The 18,235-nt window shown below is 46.1% G+C and overlaps 2 protein-coding genes across 2 annotated transcripts in view; one reads left to right on the forward strand and one right to left on the reverse strand.

Annotated features, from left to right (window-relative positions):
• TYMS (thymidylate synthetase) lies at positions 1-12,906 on the forward strand. The gene is made up of 7 exons (XM_059039979.2): positions 1-305; positions 2,341-2,414; positions 4,802-4,973; positions 7,213-7,314; positions 8,051-8,226; positions 8,897-8,968; positions 11,309-12,906. Exons 1-7 carry the CDS (start codon positions 95-97, stop codon positions 11,444-11,446), a joined length of 945 nt encoding a protein of 314 aa, XP_058895962.1. The 5' UTR covers positions 1-94; the 3' UTR covers positions 11,447-12,906.
• ENOSF1 (enolase superfamily member 1) overlaps positions 12,386-18,235 on the reverse strand; it is a 22,402-nt gene continuing 16,552 nt past the window's right edge. The window contains exons 11-16 of the mRNA XM_059039975.2: positions 17,163-17,297; positions 16,294-16,335; positions 15,360-15,489; positions 15,020-15,119; positions 13,354-13,435; positions 12,386-12,745 (exon numbers count right to left, since the gene is read on the reverse strand). Of these exons, the coding sequence (XP_058895958.1) occupies positions 12,644-12,745; positions 13,354-13,435; positions 15,020-15,119; positions 15,360-15,489; positions 16,294-16,335; positions 17,163-17,297 (591 nt within the window). The 3' untranslated portion in view covers positions 12,386-12,643. The remainder of the gene's footprint in view (positions 12,746-13,353; positions 13,436-15,019; positions 15,120-15,359; positions 15,490-16,293; positions 16,336-17,162; positions 17,298-18,235) is intronic.

The following is an 18,235-nucleotide window of genomic DNA, read 5'->3' on the forward strand; positions in this document are numbered from 1 at the left end:
TCAAGAGCTGCGGCGGGAAAAGAGGACCGTTGAAAGCGGTGGGCCGCCTCGCCTCCTGCAGTCCTGTCCCGGGTGCCGCGCCAGGTGCCGCGCTATGCCCGTCGCCGGCTCCGAGCTGCCGTGCCCGACGTCGCCGCCCGCCGCGCAGGAGCAGGGCGCCGAGTCGCGGCCGCCGCCGCCGCACGGGGAGCTGCAGTACTTGGGGCAGATCGAGCACATCCTCCGCTGCGGCTTTCGGAAGGATGACCGCACGGGCACCGGCACCCTGTCGGTGTTCGGCATGCAGGCGCGCTACAGCCTGAGAGGTGAGGTGGACACGCCACGGGGGCGGGAGCGTGCGAAGCTGCTGTGGGGAGAGCGTTCCGGACAGGCCGGGCCCAGCGGTCGGCGTTTAGTCAACCTCAGCCCCGCGAGGAGGGGAAGCGGCCTTGGCCCCACTTTGCAGACGCCGAAACTGGGGCTCGGATTAGAGAGATGATTTGCGTAGGGTCACACGGACTGGAGGGACAGAGCTGGGAGGTAAAACCGGGTCCTCTGGCTCTTAATCACCCAGTTATGCTGTCTCCCCAGAGCGGGCGCGATCCTGCAGCGTTTGCCCCAGATTAGAGGGTGGGAGAGGATCTGCTCGGGCTTGACCGGGGCCTTGGCTGGAGGGCCCCTTTTCTGCCCCTCTTCTTCGCTCCGCGTCTGCTGTTCCGCTTTGCAAAGTTTTTAAAAATTGGAGCGTAGATGACGTGGGCGGGGCCGCATTGGGAAGACCTAGCCGAAAAGCAGGGGCAGGAACTTGTGGTTCATGACAGTTTTGCCATCTGGTCCCGCGAACCAGCTTTCCTCTTAAACCTTGAAACAGGAACGCAAGAGTCCGAGTAGGAGTTCATATTTCTTTGTCTTTGTCTTTAAAACAGGGTGGCTCCTGGGAAGAAGTGTGTCTAGGGGGTTGTTAGGGTCGGGCTTTCAGGAGACAGAGGGGCGGGGTGGGGGGGGGGTCGGCACCGGACGAAAGTTGAAACAGGTGTGGAGGGCGGTTGTGAGTGGGGAGACCAACTATTGGTGAAGCAGTTTGACCCAGGTCGGGGGAGAAACCCTCCGCCGCGCACCCACTGGAGAGACGAAAATACGGGGCTGCAGTGGCAGATGTGGCTTGGACAGCCTAGGGAGTTTGTTTTTGTTTTTTTGTGTGTGTGTGTGTGTGGTACGCGGGCCTCTCCCCGCTGTGGCCTCTCCCGTTGCGGAGCACAGGCTCTCGACGCGCAGGCCCAGCGGGCATGGCTCACGGGCCCAGCCGCGCTGCGGCATGTGGGATCCTCCCGGACTGGGGCACGAACCCGTGTCCCCTGCATCGGCAGGCGGACTCCCAACCACTGCGCCACCACGGAAGCCCAGCCTAGGAAGTTTTGTCTGAGCAGAGGAATCCACCCTCCTGCAGCTCCAGCGCAGTGGCCTCCGGGGAGCCACAGACCTCGTTTCTACTCCCACCCCTCTGCTTAGACCTCTGGCAAGTGGTTTAACTTCTCCCATCCTCAGCGTCCCCATGTGCTCAAAATGGAGGAAGTCATCTTCAAAATGGAAGCAGGTGCTTGAAGAATCTGTTCTTGTTACATGAGTATCACCTGTACAAGTGATAATGTCGACTGAATAGGTACCAAATTTAGAGAGACGCTTTTACAGTTTTCTCTATTGCTTGACGCAAACTTACGTATTACCTCCTGGTGTCTGTAAAAAGGGAGGTCATAATGGAGCCTCAAGGAGGGTTGTTTTGAGGATCAAATAGATCATGCATATCAAGTGTTTAAACAGTTAACTATTTTTATTACACTTAAAAAAATAGAGGTTAACTTTCTTTGCGACTATCTAGAAACTATTCATTTTGGGCTAGGGCAGTATCTATTATCCCCTGGTCTTGAGCAAGTTATCCCTGGCAGGATAATCATGGAATAGGAGCCTTCAGGCTTTGTCCTAGGTCACATTCTATGTGTTGTCTTCACACCTCTGTGATGAAGGGTTCACGCTAACCAGGTAGTGGGTGGTAGTTCTTTCCCTGTGCACACGGGCATCCCTGCCTGTTCCCTGCCCCAAATCACTGTGTGGAATTCCTGTGTCTGGTGGTCAAGGGGCACAGGAGGGTGGTCTCGGTCTGAATTGTGTCACCGACTTGGGGCTGCAGCCTTGGGAGCTCCACTCTGATCTGGGGGTGCCCACGTGGCAGAGGTTGCAGTTTTCCAGCTGCTCTATGGTCACTCCAGGGCCTTATGTCCTGGAGCAGTTTGCTTTTACAGAGAAAGTTGGATGGCATGTTCTGTTTTCCCATCTTGAAATTATATGATAAACTTTGTTTTCCAGATGAATTTCCTCTGCTGACAACCAAACGTGTTTTCTGGAAGGGTGTTTTGGAGGAGTTGCTGTGGTTTATCAAGGTAAATAAGTTGCTGCTATTGGAAATCAATCATGTGTTCTCAGTACAGCATCAGCAAGATCCTCTTAAAAGTCACATCATGTCAGTCCTCGGCCTAAAGCCCTCAGTGGCTCCCATTTCACTCAGTAGGAGCCGAGGTTCTTACAGTCCTGTCTCAGCTCTGCCTCAGCCAGAGTCCTCACTCTGCTTCTCCCCGGCCTCCTGGCTAATCTTCCAGCACACCGGACATTCCCCCCTAGGGCCCAGGCACCCGCTGGTCCTGCTCCCTGGAACCTTCTGCTCCATGTAGCATGACTCGCTCCCTCACCCTCAAGTCTCTGCTCCGTGAGCGTTCCCTGCCTCGGATCTAAAACTGTGATTACCTCCCCACCCTTTCCTCCCACCCGTCCTTTGTTTTCTCTGCAGAGACATATCTTATGTATAAGGTCTGCCCTCCCCTTTCAAGGGTGAAGGCAGACAATCAAATAAAATTTTTTAAATGAAAATATATTTTAAAATAAATATATTTTTTTAATTTAGAAAAGTATTAGAAGCTCCATGAAGGCAGAGAATTTCTCTTGTCTGCTGTTGCATCCCCTGAGACACAGCCTGCCACACAGTAGGCACTCAACATGGAGTGATCACTGAATATAGATCCCAGCTGTGCTCTCGTGTTGGGATAGGCTGGAAGGGTCTCTTGAGTAACAAGCTAGAGTGTCGTGATGATGGGCAGCAGCCACACCTCGGCTTTGCCTCGCTCCATCTCCTGCTTCAGACCAGTGATATTCTGGCCAGCGCTGGTCACAGGCTACCTGAGGAAATGGGCTCTGTTCTGGGCTGGGCTAAAGGTTGGGATCCCTTCTACAGGGCACTTATGTGGCTTGTATTGCCTTGGGCCAAAGCAGGCCCAAGACCTCTTAACACCTTTTAGAAAAGGTTTAGATTTGGATTCAATCCAGTCTCCCTTAGTTCTGTATTCTCGGGGTATTTTCTTCTGCATTGGCCTATCTCAACTGACAGTGAGCTTCTACTTCCAAATACATCAGTGCAAATCTCAGAAGAGGACATTTGTAAAGCAGCTAGAGCCCAGTCTGAATGGATGGGAAGGGAGACTTTTGAAGCCACATGCGAAAGGTTGAGAAATGAGTTGTTGGAAGTGAAAAAAATTAGTACAAACTCAGTGACAGGGAGGAACTGAGATGCTCAGAAATAAAATGTATTTGCTTGTTTTAAAGCTTGAGTGCAGGATTCTAATAAATCCTTGTCAGGAACACATCAGACTCACCTCTGATCATCACTCCATGGGTGACTCAAAAATACAGGAGTTATCGACTTCCCTGGTGGTCCAGTGGTTAAGACTCCATGCTTCCACTGCAGGGGGCACGGGTTTGACCCCTGGTCGAGGAAGTTCCACGTGCTGTGCAGTGCAAAAAAAAAAAAAAAAAAAAAAATACAGGGGTCAGAGTTTACCTGCACTTCAGCTGGGATTTTTGGGCAATATGGAGATGTATGTATGGTCTATGCAATAATTAATATTGGGTTGAGTGCCAAGCGTTTTGCTTGTATTTTCTACTCACGGTAATATGGGTGGTGGTTACTACTGCTGTGCTGTTTTTTGGGTGCAGATGGTGAGACTAGAGGGGTCAGGAAGCTGGTCAGAGAAGGGAGGAGGAGAGGGCAGGCATGGGGCCCACGCGTGTGTGGCCTCATAGCCTTGCTTGGAACCTTACAGTGTATCATACCCAGAGGCCAGTGGGTCTGTCCTTGACCTGGATGCACCATCAGGATACAGGTTAGGATGACATGGGCCAAATCTAATGAGGTAAAATCTATATAAGAGGAAAATAAAGCTTGTATTTGGCACCAAAAAAAAAAAAAAACAAACAAACCCCAAAACCCACACCTTAACTTTGCAAGTATAGACTGGGGGGTAAACATGACTTGATAGTGGCACTTGTAAGATGTATGACTGACATATTTGCCAGAAAAGCTAAGACTGATTAGGCCAATAGGTGGAAATATCTGATATACCAGGTCTAAGATACACCAAACAGATTGCACATGAGGCATTAGATTCATCCTGGGGCATCACACTTAGACACAGAACACATTTAGTTAAGAAACACAGAACTGTTAGATGAGATGGAAGTAATTAAAGGACTTGGAGGTGTTTCGAATTTTAGTTGAGGGGAATAGGAAAAAAGATTTGAGATCATGATTGCAAAGAAGGATTGGCCCATCCTGGGGGCCCTCAGAAAGTTTGGACTGGGACCAGCCTGCTTAATGATGGGACGTGTCAGGTGCTATCCCGTCTGTCAGCAGCACAGGCCCACTTTGAGGGAGGCTTTTGGGGGATTGACTCTGATGGCACAGAATTCACTGGATGCTGCTCTCTCCCATCTCTTGCAGGGATCCACAAACGCTAAGGAGCTGTCTTCCAAGGGAGTGAAAATCTGGGATGCCAATGGGTCCCGAGACTTCTTGGACAGCCTGGGATTCTCCAGAGCAGAAGGGGATTTAGGCCCAGTTTATGGCTTTCAGTGGAGGCATTTTGGGGCCGAATACAAAGATATGGATTCAGGTGAGGAGACGGAGTGGGGCCTCAGATTTCCTGAGTGCCTCTCACAGCCTGAGTTTGTTCCATTGTTGCAGGTGAAGCCTGGGGGATAGGAAGCTGGTGATGGGGAAGTGGATGTATAACTTGGACCTTGTGAGGGGCTGCTTCAGATTCAGGTGGAGGATCAGATCAGATCCTAGCAGGGTGGTTAGCACTTGCTGGGTCTTAGCATCTTCCATACCTTGTTCATCAGCAGATAGTGACCTGGTTGGTGGTTGGTCACTGTGTTGGGCGTAGGGTTGGAAGTTCATCTGGGGGACAAGAGTCCCAGGGATTGCGCTGTGGCGGCCTTGATCTCCCCTTTTAAAGACTGAGCTGCCCAGCATACTGTAGTGGTACTGGGGACCGGTCTCTGGTCACCTTCTCTTCCCCGTCCTGGTGGGATGGAGGAAGGTGAAACATCTCACCCCTGGACGCCTACCCTCCTCTGTCACTTGGTGGCTGCACTTGCTGAGTGTCACAGAATTCAGTCCAGGTCCTTTGACCCTTCCTGTCCCCCCATCCCTAGGTCAGGGGTTGCAAAAGCAAATGCGTACCTCGGGGTGGGGGTGGGGGTGTGTACACGTGTGCACATGCCATGCATGTGCATACACACAGGAAGTAACAGTTTGCTGGCTGAGCAAAAAACAGTTACCTGGAAAGCATGTGCCATCTAAAGGGGACAGTCACACCTCAGCTCTAGCCAGCTGGGGGGATTTGGGCCTGATGTTGTCGGGTTCTTCAATAAAAGCCTAAGTCTTTGGAATGTTGGCAACTTTGGTAAGTTCAAAATGCCATGCCAACCTGAAATAGGCAAATTCACAGAGACCAAAAGTGGATGGGGAGTTGTTTAATGGGTACAGAATTTCAGTTTGGGAAAATGAAGAAGATCCAGAATGGGTAGTGTTGATGGTTGCACAACATTGGGAATGTACTTAACGCCACCGACTGCACACTTTAAAATGGTTAAAATAGTTAACTTAATGTTCTATAAATTTTGCCACACACCAAAAAGAATGCTCTGTAGGCCAATTTCTCTGCAGGTGAATGGTCTTTCTGTTGTTAGAATGTAGCCTCCGTCCTAGGACATCCTCAGGATGTGAGGCTTACACCCCTGGCTTAATTGTGCCTTAAATCCTGCCTCGTGTTCAATTATTTATTCTTCCTTGAGGGACCTGATATGGCCTTAGTGTAGAGTTGTATGAACACTTAGCTGTTGGATTTCAGTACAAGAGGTTTTGTTTTGTTTTGTTTTTAATTTTTACCCTGAAATAATTATAGGTTCACAGGAAATTGCCCAGAAAAGTGTAACCTCTCACATAAATTAACATTTGTAAAACCCACAGCACTTACCAGATTTCTCCAGCTTTATAAATTTGAGTGCAAGTTTAGCACCTGTAGATTTATGTAACCACCACCACAATCAAGATACAGAACTGTTCCTTCACGGTTCATCTTTTTTTAAATCTTTGATATTACTTTTCTGGAACTGTGATGGTGACAGGACTTTCTTCCCCAAATTTAGAACTACTGGACTTGAGCATAGTGTGACTCCAATAAGTGGAAGTTTAACCAGAGGGGTGTGAAGCTCTGTACATCTCAGCCTCCAGTTCATTTCAGAAGGAGGCAGGGACTTAAAGTCCAGAGCCCAGAAATGGGACAAAAGTATAAGGTGGTATAATAATTAGAAGTCTCCTGATATTTACAGTCAGTAGGTATTTGGCTGTTAAATTGTAATTTTAGGTGGGAGTGTTGGAAGGATAGTGTCTAGATGACAAAAAGGAATTCTCGTCCTCAGTTAGTTGGACCGTGTATGGTAGGGTAAATTAGTGAAGATCCAGCCCCGTGCCTGGCAGTGGAGTGTGAAAAGATTGGTTGATGGTATAGAGACTACGTTCTGTGGGGACCACTGGAAGAAACAGATTGTTGAGACTGAAGAAGGTTAGCGATAGGAGAAGGGGGAGGAGGGGGCACCATGGCCAAGTATTTAAAGGACTCTTAATTAGGTAAGAAATAGACATTGTTATGGTCCCAGAGGACAGACCTAGGAGCCAAGACTCAATATAACCCGACGAAATATGAGACATTTGTATTGTTCATTGGCTATCGTGTAACTGTGGGCCAGGGGAGGCTGTGGGAGGACAGTGTGGTCGATGACCTCTGAGACCCTCTCATGGGATGCTGTGATTCACGTGTGAGGTGTTCTCTCTTTTTGCCAATTCAGATTATTCAGATCAAGGAGTAGATCAACTGCAAAAAGTGATCGACACAATCAAAACCAACCCTGATGACAGAAGAATCATCCTATGTGCTTGGAATCCAAAAGGTTGATTGCATCCCAGTCACCCTGCCATGTCTTAACTACCTCCTGCAGAGGCAGAGGGCGGGAGGTGGTCCTGGGAACTGCTTCAGGCTGCCCGGCTGCCCCTGTGATGCTGGCCATGTTGCACGCGGTCCCATTTTCACCTTCAGAGGGTGAGGTTGGGCCCAGATGAAATTTGTATTTTATGGGCTTTAAATTGCCTATAAAAATACACATGAAAATTTTAACATTTTAAATTGGGGCAGATGGAATTTAAGATCACCTCCCCCCTCACTATTATGAACATTTTAAACAATTATATTGTAACACTAAACTCTACCAAGGTGTACTAAATACCCAGAGTGGAATATTTGCATTTATGATAGAGATTTTGAATACGGGAGGGTGTGCCTGAGTGGCCAATATCCTGTGGCTGCTGCAAATGAATTCATTCCTCCTATACTTGTGGTTTGATGCCATGGTGGTAGCACAAGTAATTCTAATTCATTTCAGCTCGGATAGGAGAGCATGGCTTCAGTTGTCAGCGTGCATCCACAGAAGTCTCACGTTGGTGGACAGGTCTCTGTCATTGACCTTATGCCATCCCTGGGGTTGAAACGGTCTGTATGGGTCATGGGGGTCGCTGGTTCAGTGGCTCTTTCTCACCATCTCCGCTGTATGAGTTGGTTGTTTCGTTTTGCCTAGAGTTGTGTTCTTTAAAACCACTGCCCCTCCTGACTTTCCTCTGCCGGCTCCTCAGATCTCCCTCTCATGGCCCTACCCCCGTGCCACGCCCTTTGCCAGTTCTACGTGGTGAACGGTGAGCTGTCCTGCCAGCTGTACCAGAGGTCAGGAGACATGGGCCTGGGTGTGCCCTTCAACATCGCCAGCTATGCCCTGCTCACCTACATGATTGCACACATCACGGGCCTGAAGGTGGGCTCCTCTCAGGGAGGAACGGCTGTTGCCAGCCTAAAGCACTGAGCTCTTATTTTTAATGATTTTTTAAAAATTAATTTATTTATTTTTGGCTGCATTGGGTCCTCGTTGCTCTGTGCGGGCTTTCTCTCGTTGCGGCAAGCGGGGGCTACTCTTCGTTGCGGTGCGCAGGCTTCTCATTGCAGTGGCTTCTCTTTTGTGGAGTACGGGCTCTAGGCGCATGGGCTTCAGTAGTTGTGGCACGTGGGCTCAGTAGTTGTGGCTCACGGGCTCTAGAGTGCAGGCTCAGTAGTTGTGGCACATGGGCTTATTGCTCCGCAGCATGTGGGATCTTCCCAGACCAGGGCTCAAACCCGTGTCCCCTGCATTGGCAGGTGGATTCTTAACCACTGTGCCACCAGGGAAGTCCCAAGCACTGAGCTCTTAGATCCTGTAACATGGAAGAACTAATTGCAGAGAATTTCATCTCCGTATAAACTAATGGGATTGTATAGGTTATTTATTATAACTTTGATGAATCAATTTTTCTCAAAATTGACGCTGGTTAAATTCCTTGTGAAAAGCTTTGGGATGTCTGCACACTCAGTATCATGTGTTTTTATATGATGTGTTTTAAAGGAATTCAAACTAAAGCATTTACTGTTCTGCTTTCTCCCATGGGGTTTAGCCGGGTGACTTTGTACACACTTTGGGAGATGCACACATTTACCTGAATCACATTGAGCCACTGAAAATTCAGGTAAGAAATGTATCTGTCACACTTTGGGGTTTGGTACCTTCTCTTGATAAAAGGTTGATATGGAAAACATCCCTCCTGTAATAGGTGTTCTCCTCAGTGCTCTGACAGAGATAAGAGGACCTGCTTCCAGATTTGCAGGTGGTGGTGGGCAGGCAGGGACAAGGCAGATAGGCCTCAGTGGCCACAGACACTTTACATGACACGTGCTGTGAGGTATTAAGTACCAGTACCAGAGAGGAGGAGCCATCTTTGGACCAGAAGGTTTAGGACCTTCCCAGAGGTGGCATTTTAATTCATTCTTTTACTTGGAAGAGTGTTTAAATGCAGATATTTTCCCTTAGTTTTATGCTAACATACAGTACTTAGGTCTGAACTTTCAAAAGTCTGTGTTCACTTCCATAAGTTACAGCAGCCAACAAAGGATTTGTTTTTTGGATGTTTTTTGTTGTTTTTTTAATTGAAGTATAGTTGATTTACAGTGTTGTATTAATTACTGTTATATATTACTGTTGTACAGCAGACTCAGTTATACATGTATATACATTTTTTTCATATTCTTTTCCATTATGGTTTCACAGGATATTGAATATAGTTCTCTGTACTATACAGTAGGACCTTGTTTATCCATTTATATATACTTGTTAGCATCTGCTAATCCTGAACTCCCACCCCTTCCCCACCTTGGCAACCACCAGTCTATTCTCTGTTTGTGTTTGTTTCATAGATAGGTTCATTTCTGTCATATTTTAGATTTCACATATGAGTGATATCTCATGGTATTTGCCTTTCCCTTTCTGACTTCACTTAGTATGATAATCTCCAGTTCCATCCATGTTGCTGCAAGTGGCATTATTTTATTCTTTTTTATGGATGAGTAGTAGTCCATTGTATATATGTACCACATCTTTATCCATTCATCTGTCCATGGACATTTAGTTTGTTTCCATGTCTTGGCTATAATGAATAGTGCTGTTGTGAACATAGAGGTGCATGTATCCTTGAATTAGTTTTGTCTGGATATATGCCCAGGAGTGGGATTACTGGATTATATGGTAAAATTATTTTACATTTTCTGAGGAACCTCCATATTTTCCACAGTGGCTGCACCAACTTACATTCCCACCAACAGTGTAGGAGGTTTCCCTTTTCTCCACACCCTCTCCAGCATTTATTTGTAGACTTTTTAATGATGGCCATTCTAACTGGTCTGAGGTAATACTTCATTGTAGTTTTGATTTGCATTTCTGTAATAATCAGAGATGTTGAGCATCTTTTCATGTGCCTATTGGCTATCTGTGTTTCTTCTGTGGAGAAATGTCTCTTTAGGTCTTCCCCCCATTTTTCGATTGGGTTGTTTTTTTGTTGTTGTATGAGCTGTTTGGATATTTGGAAATTAAGCCATTGTTTGTTGCATTGTTTGCAGATATTTTCTCCCATTCTGTGGGTTGTCTTTTGGTTTTGTTTATGGTTTCCTTTGCTATGCAAAAGCTTGTAGTTAGTTTAGGTCCCATTTGTTTGTTTTTATTTCCATTGCTTTGGGAGACTGACCTAAGAAAACATTGATACAATTTATGTCAGAATATTTTACCTATGTTCTCTTCTAGGCATTTTATGGTGTCATGTCTTATGTATTTCCAACAAAGGATGATTTAAAATGGGAATAAAAATATGAGTGTGCTTAATGAACCTCAAGGAAAAAAATTCAAACCAAAAACCTTTAGCCCCTTCTGGATTAGGTCTCGGTTTGGCAAGTCTTTGAGGAGCTTGGCTGCTGTGATTAGAGGGTGACCCAGGGCTCATCCAGATGCTCCTCTCTGGCAGTCTGCTCCAGTCATGCTGGACGGAATACTGTGTGGTCATGACCTGTGTCCATGTCCTCATTGCTGCTCTCTGTTCATCCCAGGAGTCCTGGCTTGCATCCCTGTTAGTTGTCAACACATGTCCTCTTCCTTGCCCTTTCTGCCAGGGACAGTTGGGCTAGGGTTCAAGGGACTCAAGTAACCATTCTGTAGCTACTTTTTATTAAAGTAAAAGACTAGGCCCTGTCTTTAACAAATTTCCCAAGAGCAGTCGATTATAAGAACTTAAACCTGGTGAGCCACCAAGGCTCCTGACACCATGTGATTCTACTGAACATCCTTCACTCTCCACATGGGCGAGAGAACTGGTCAGCAGCATTGAATAACCAGGGACAAGGTATCTGTAGTATTCTACCCCTGCAAAATAATACTGATACTTTATTGGTAAAATACTGTTATTTGTTTCATGAAGGGACACAGGGAGCAAAATTAAAGCAGGCTGTATGGATCTGGCAAAATAATGGTCTTGTGTTCTTTTTAGCTTCAGCGAGAACCAAGGCCTTTCCCCAAGCTCAAAATCCTTCGAAAAGTTGAGAAAATTGATGACTTCAAGGCTGAAGACTTTCAGATTGAAGGCTACAATCCTCACCCGACTATTAAAATGGCAATGGCTGTTTAGAGTGCTTTTGAAGGAGTTGTTTGAAGGATATTTACACGTAGGTGAAAGTTCATTTTGCTCTAAAGGAGAAGGAACTAGGTCAAAACCTGTTGGTGATCTATCAGTTATTATTCATTAACTTTTAAGGATGTTGCCACTGGCAAATAGAACTGTGCTGGTTCTCTTAGTAATAAAAGACCTGGAGTTAGGATAATTCACTGAGGATGCATGTCCACGTAGAGATTGTGAATAAAGACAGGAAAGAGAAAATTTATATACTCTTAATTCAAACTTCATAATGTTTTTATGAAAATGGTCAGTGAATTTCAAGAATTATGTATAACTATCGCCCCAGATTGGAGCCAGCTGGATAACACCGTCAGTCGTGATAATGCCTAGTGTGGTTATGAACAGAGAAAGTTATATTTGTTTTATATCTTGCTGTAATGTTCTGCATTCATGTTTTTTTTTTTTAATTCCATGTTGCCATTTATCTGCTCAGTTCCTGCCTAAAACAGATTTAACTGAACCCTCCTAAACAAACATACCTATGCTGTGTTCTCATTTGGATGTTGCTTAGGTATATTTTAGAAATGCTGACTAAGCTATATTTCACCCTATTTTTCTATGATTCATCTAATTCTAGCTGCATTTTATCATTAAAATACAATGATTATTTGGGATAAAGGCTTTAAGGGTTATAGTCTGTGAAATATCACTTTACCCTCATTAGCTTCAGCATGGTGTGAATTCTCTAATAACGTGCTTAGACTGAGCAAGAGAAATGCTAAACCACCTCAGGGCTGATCAGTGAAATGTTTTTACCTTTGCTGCATATCAGATACCCCATAGTGCTGCAGGACTGTTTTATTATGCTAATTTATGACAAGTGTGTTTTTAAAAAGATTAAGGAATTATACCAACATGCTGCTTATTTTCAAAGTACAATTTAATGTTTAGGTACCAGCATGTGATAGAAATTTTAAGATTTAACATCCTCCTGGACTTTGAGACGGCTGGATCTACTTTGGTTTAAAGATTACATAGGAGAATGTGTTTTTTGCTAAAAGAATCAAGTAATGATGACTAAGCTGATGCCTGAGGTTAGTATGACTTTCAGCTGAACTTGTTCTGATGGTTTTTTTCTATTTTTGTAAAACCATACCCAAGAAATTTTAAGCCTTTTCACTTAAAGCAAAAGCTGTTAAGCATTCAGCTCTAATTCCCTTGAGCAGCAAGGAGCTTCTCCCAAACTTCACCACCTGGATACTGGTGTTTCTTTACAGATTCCTCCTTCATTTCTGTTGAATAACCAGCATCCTATCAAAGACAAAAAATAGAATCATGTTAATAACCACCTAGAACAAAAGTCATTTATTTTACTTATTTCTGCTGTTCCTAGAAATGCTTTTAAATCTAAGCCAGAGGCAACTGAATTAATATTTTAAAAATAAGTTTGCAGGTTGTTTGAAATGGGGGAGAGGGACGCACTTTATCGGCTGCTTCTCAGGAGAGTTAACTATTCACACTTCCTTTGATAGTTCAACCTGGGTTGGTGAAAATGAGCCCCGCTCTCTTGAACAGAAGGATAAATGGCGCAGATAACACAACTGCAGTCAAAACCTTTCACTAACTTGCTAGATGGTGCCGGGTTTATTTTTTTAGTTTTGTTTTGTTTTGGGAAGGAAGGGCCCAAGGAGTGCATGTTTACAGGTCCAGCTGGTGAGGAAAGGCTGGCATGAGAGAAGCCTTGTCAGGGGCATTCTGACCCTCAGGCCTGGGGAATTTGACTAAAGAGCCATTTGTTTCTAGATATTGAAAACAGACTTGAAGGAGACAAAGCTTTGTGCTCTGGGGTCTAGCTCCTGAGAAGAGTAGGGCAGGGCTGGCAGTGCCTCCTCAAGGGGGCCCTCCCTGGCCAAACTCACCTTAGGAGGCATGTAGGAAGCCTTCTTGATTATCACCGGGTACTTGAAGTGCTCGTGCAGGTGGTCGACGTAGTCACATATCCTGGGAGGAAGGAATTGGGTTGGGGTAACAATGCCTTCAGTTAGATAGTTCATGTGGTGCTGTTAGGGCAAAGGGGCGAGCACCACTAAGAAACGATGGACTCTGCCAAGGCTTGGCTGATACCATGTATTTCTATGTAAGTCCCTCGGCCTCTGGACTTCGGGTTCTTCTCCGTAAGAGATAAAGCAGTGTGGGGGCTTGGATGAAATGAACTGTGAAGTATCTTTTAACTTAAGGTTTTGTGATCCCAAAGGCATCAATTTAGACTTAGACGTATCTGGGATTACTTGGGTGCCTCTAGCCAAAAGATGAACAGATTAAAGTCACCAAATGAGGTCCCTTCCAGCTACAAATGATTTAGAAGAGCACAGGTTTTAGGATCAGACCAATCTGTTCAAATTAGGTGTCAGCCACTGTCTAGTTTTGTGACTTGGGGCAAGTGACCTAACTTCTGCCTTATTTCAGCCATTGGTTAATGAACAGCTGAGATGAGCAGGCCCTGTGTCCAGTGCTGGAGACACAAAGGAACTGGTAAGAGAGGGCCTTGTTTCAATGGCCATAGATACCAAGTTGTTGACTATAATATGTACTGTGTATAATCTATAAAGAACAGGCTACAGATGAAAAACCTGCCCCATGGGAGAGGACAGTGGACCTTGAAGAATGAATAGGGAAGCAGTGCTCCACACACAGGGTTACAAAGCAGGTGACAGCACATGGCACCTGTGTCTGGTGGCTGTCCATCCTGCGTGGTGGCATTCCCAAGCAGTGAGGTCTGCTTTCAGGGGGTGGCATGAGGTTCTCACCCACTCATGGGCGGGCATAGTGCCCAGGGGGTCAGGGCTGACCCTCTTTTTTGCATTCCTCAAAACTTTGTGGGACCTGTCAAGGTTGGTTGGAGCCCCTCGCTTGGTCCTGCTTTAAGGAACTGAAATGAGGGGGCAAAAGCAGAATAATCTAGGAGTGTTCGTTTTTCTGGTTTAAAATATCTCAGGTTTAAATACCCAGCTGCAGAAAGAACCATTACTTTATAGTTGAAGTCCCCATAGACCCTCACAGGTCCCATTTCTCAGCCCTGAACTTGATGTTCACCTTTCCCAAGCAAGTTCTCATGCTTTCACTATATACTCCTAGTGATCTTCTGCACGATCGCATTTAATTCTTGGAGGAAAGAAAGGCATAATAAAGTCGTGTGTCTGCAGGTGACTGGAAGGAGATTGTCCTAATTTAAAGCTCACCTGGCGCATGTTGAGAATAAGATGGAACTAAAAGATGCAGCCAGATCCTGAAGACTCCAGTGTTGGGGAGAAATTGGACAGAAGCGGAGAGTATACATATGATGAAAGCAGGGCTTTAGAAAGTCAGAAACAGGAGTTGTTTCTGGTTTCCATTTGGTTGCAGACTCTCCCCACCCCCTCTTATGTACCTAGAAAACAGTAAGTCAGCTACCAGGAAACCACCCTCCAGAAGAAAAAAGACTATTCCGTAGTGGGTCTCAAACTGCCTTTGAGTTATGGGATGTGCCAGTGGCCAGAGGTCTGGCCTGGATTGAGACAGTACTGAAGTTAATGCCACATCACTGACCTGTCTTTGAGGCTTGCAGAGACTGATATGAAGTTAAATATAATCAGGTGCTGCGCCAGTTCACAGAGGCCAAGTCCACCAGCATGCGGGCACACAGGAACTAAAAGTGAAGACAGATTTCCACTGAGTGCCAAGTAGGGCAGCAAGGGAGAAGTGAAGGAGAAACTGTGGCTTTGCTTGTTGCCTGCAGGTGTTTAAATCATTAATATTTAGGAATGAAAATCATCAAAGATTCCCTGATTAAGCCTAAATGAGAGTTAGAAAAAAGTCAAAAGGGGAAACTCCAGAGGGAACCAGGGTGGGAAATGGTGTTTGGCCCGTGACCCTGCGGTGCCCTTACTGTCGAACTTTTTGGCCATCAGCAGCACTGAGAGGTTCTCGTTGACACTCCCCAGCCTGCAGCTGTCGATCTGGAGAAACTGCAGGGCTTTTGCCTGTAGGAGTTGCTTAAATATCACTGTGTTGTGGCACTGGAAATAGAATTAAAATACACCAACAGAAGAGTCAGCCTTGGCCTTCAGGATCTATACACCTGGCACCGCGCCCATTCTGATCTCTCATTGGTGGCCTCTTGGAAGCCCGGACTGTATTCATTTTTTGTTCTCACTTGGCATAAGGTGAGCCCTGACAGGCCAGGCGGGGACCTTCTGATCACTTTGTGACAGATTTGCTGGCGGAACCACATGTGTGTCACATAAAAGTCACACCACTCGCCACCTATCAGTACATAACCGCCACCTCTAAGTGGGAGATGAAGCATCAGGTTGAAATAAGGGGATGGCAATGAGCAGGTGGCACGGGCGACAAAACAGAAGCATGGCAGAACGGCGCTGCTCCTTTTGCTGGGAAAGCCGAGAATCTGTTCCCTCACACGGCTCCGCTCGTGGGCCGCCTGCTGCGGGCTTTGGCAGGCGCTTATGCTTCGTTTATAAGCACAAAAAGGGAACGCAATCATGTTTACCCAGTTTGGAAGCTGGCTTTCTTAAAACCACATGGTGCATATTAGGCCCCTGCAGCTTTAAATTGCTGCCTCGTAAATTCCGATGAGCTACTTTGAAAAAGATAAATGACCTTAGTCATAGGAATTGTAGAAGAACATGCAAACTCTTGACTATATGTATCTTACTCCAGACTATGAAGTGGTCTAAGGTGACCCAATTTCTAAGATTAAGAAAATCTCCCAACTCAGAACAACACGGGCGATGTACCCTAGTGTATGCCAGTGTCCCCAGTCGGTGGCCAGTGTGTGCTGACCCTGAGGAGACATCTCTTACCTGTTCTCCGGTGGCAACGCCAATCCCCGGGGGGACCAGTGCCTGTAAAATATAAGGCAACCTGATGTTATTTTCCTAAGTTTTTGAACTGAGACTCCTAATGTTTAAAAATATTTAAAGCTGTTCAGCTATTTAGAGCTAAAGAAGGAAACAGCCGTGCTGTCGAGCCGTGTGAAGTTTAAGGAGCCGTAGAAGGTGGTAGAGGGGGTGGGGGTGGGTGCACTGGGCCATCTCTGTCTGACGCCAGCACGTGTTCCATCCCACAACCAGTTCCTCCCTGATTTCTCACCCATCCGGCAGCCTTTGGTTTCAATAGGGCTGCACATAGAGCTTGCTCTGTCAGAGGATGCAAAAATATAGGGCTCCCAGAAGTTACACTTTCTCCTTACGAGTGACCCACCTGGTGCTCTGGCTTATAGATCTGTGCTGTGAACCCGGCTAGTGGGAGACTCTCCCTGAGAGACAGGATATTTCTCACATATTCTTACATATGAAAGGGAGAGAAGCCGGCCCGAATACTGGTGAGTCTGCCCAGGAAGCGCCCTGGTTCAAGGGCTCTGTGGAAACGGATGGGCAGCCTTCTCATGCGGAGGCCTGACCTTGACATTAGCTGAGCAAACCTTTGCTTGTGAATCAGCCAGAGGAATCTACACTTTGTTTCAATCTGGGTAAGTAAAATATTTGAGTATCAGTCAGATTTCTGTATTTACAAAGTATGGGAATCAGGTCTGTTAACCTTTGGATTGCTGGTAGCCTTTCAACTTTTAGCAATTTACTTTCTCTAAAATAAATACAACTGTGAAAGGGAATAAGCCCAGGAATCTTAGGATCTGTGACCACCACTTTAGCAACAGCAGCAGGTTTTTTACCTTGGAAATGGTGGCATGCCCCAGAATGTCATCAGGGGAGGTGGGCTCCTCAATCCATAGGGGCTTGAACTCTGCCAGCTTCGCCATCCACTCCACGGCCTCGGGCACATCCCAGTGCTGGTTGGCATCCATCATCTGAAAGGAGGGAGAGACCCTTCATGGGGAGGTGTGCCCGCTGCTGACCTTGCTGCAGGCTGTGGCTCCCAGGAAGGAAACGCTGTCACTCGGTGCCTCTGACTGCTGGGGCCCAGTACACACCCATAATAACAAAGGGAGCCCGAGAGCAGCCACCAGGACGAACTCTGGCTCCATATACTGTCTCAGAGGAGATGCAAGTTGCTCAGGGAGCCACTATGAGGTCCAGAAGTGCCCTGGCCTGGGCCCAGAAGTGCTTGCTGGCCCTGGAGCTCCAGCCTGATCTACATTTAGAAACCACCCAAGTACATTTGTCTTGCAGGGTTCATCATTTGTAGGAACTGTTTTATCACATTCTGAATCGTGCAGTTAATACCGAGTTTGTTAATAGTCACTTATTGGCTATTGCCTACTAGGTGTTTGGCACAATAATAAATAACCCAAACTCTACCATTAATTAGGCATCTACTCTGCTAGGCATTTAATGGATTCTGTCCCATTTAATGGATTTTGTCCCATTTAACATTTATAGTAACTCTATGAGGCAGTTCACATTAACCCATCTTACAGACAAGAAAACTGATATGCAGAGAAGTAACTTGCTCAAGGACGACAAGTAAATGGTGAGTTCAAATCCAGGCCTCTCACCCTAAGGCCTGGGCCCTCTGTGTGCATCGAGACTGCCAGGAAGCCAGGTGCTTGGTGTGTGGAGACAAGAAAGGGCCTCTCCATCCCTGATATCATCATACTTGGAGAAGTCAGACACAGATGGATTTTTTTAGTAGAATGTGCTGAGTGGTAAGAGGTCCCTTGTGGAATGCTGTGGGAACCTATTTGTCATAAATTATTTAGATGAGAATGACCTCACAAGACAAAAGTAGCATTAATTCATGTATAAATAATGGGACTTTTGATCTTAGGTCCAGGACTCAAATTTC

This window comes from Kogia breviceps, chromosome 15 (genome assembly GCF_026419965.1).
Source record: "Kogia breviceps isolate mKogBre1 chromosome 15, mKogBre1 haplotype 1, whole genome shotgun sequence".
Classification (NCBI taxonomy): domain Eukaryota; kingdom Metazoa; phylum Chordata; class Mammalia; order Artiodactyla; family Physeteridae; genus Kogia; species Kogia breviceps.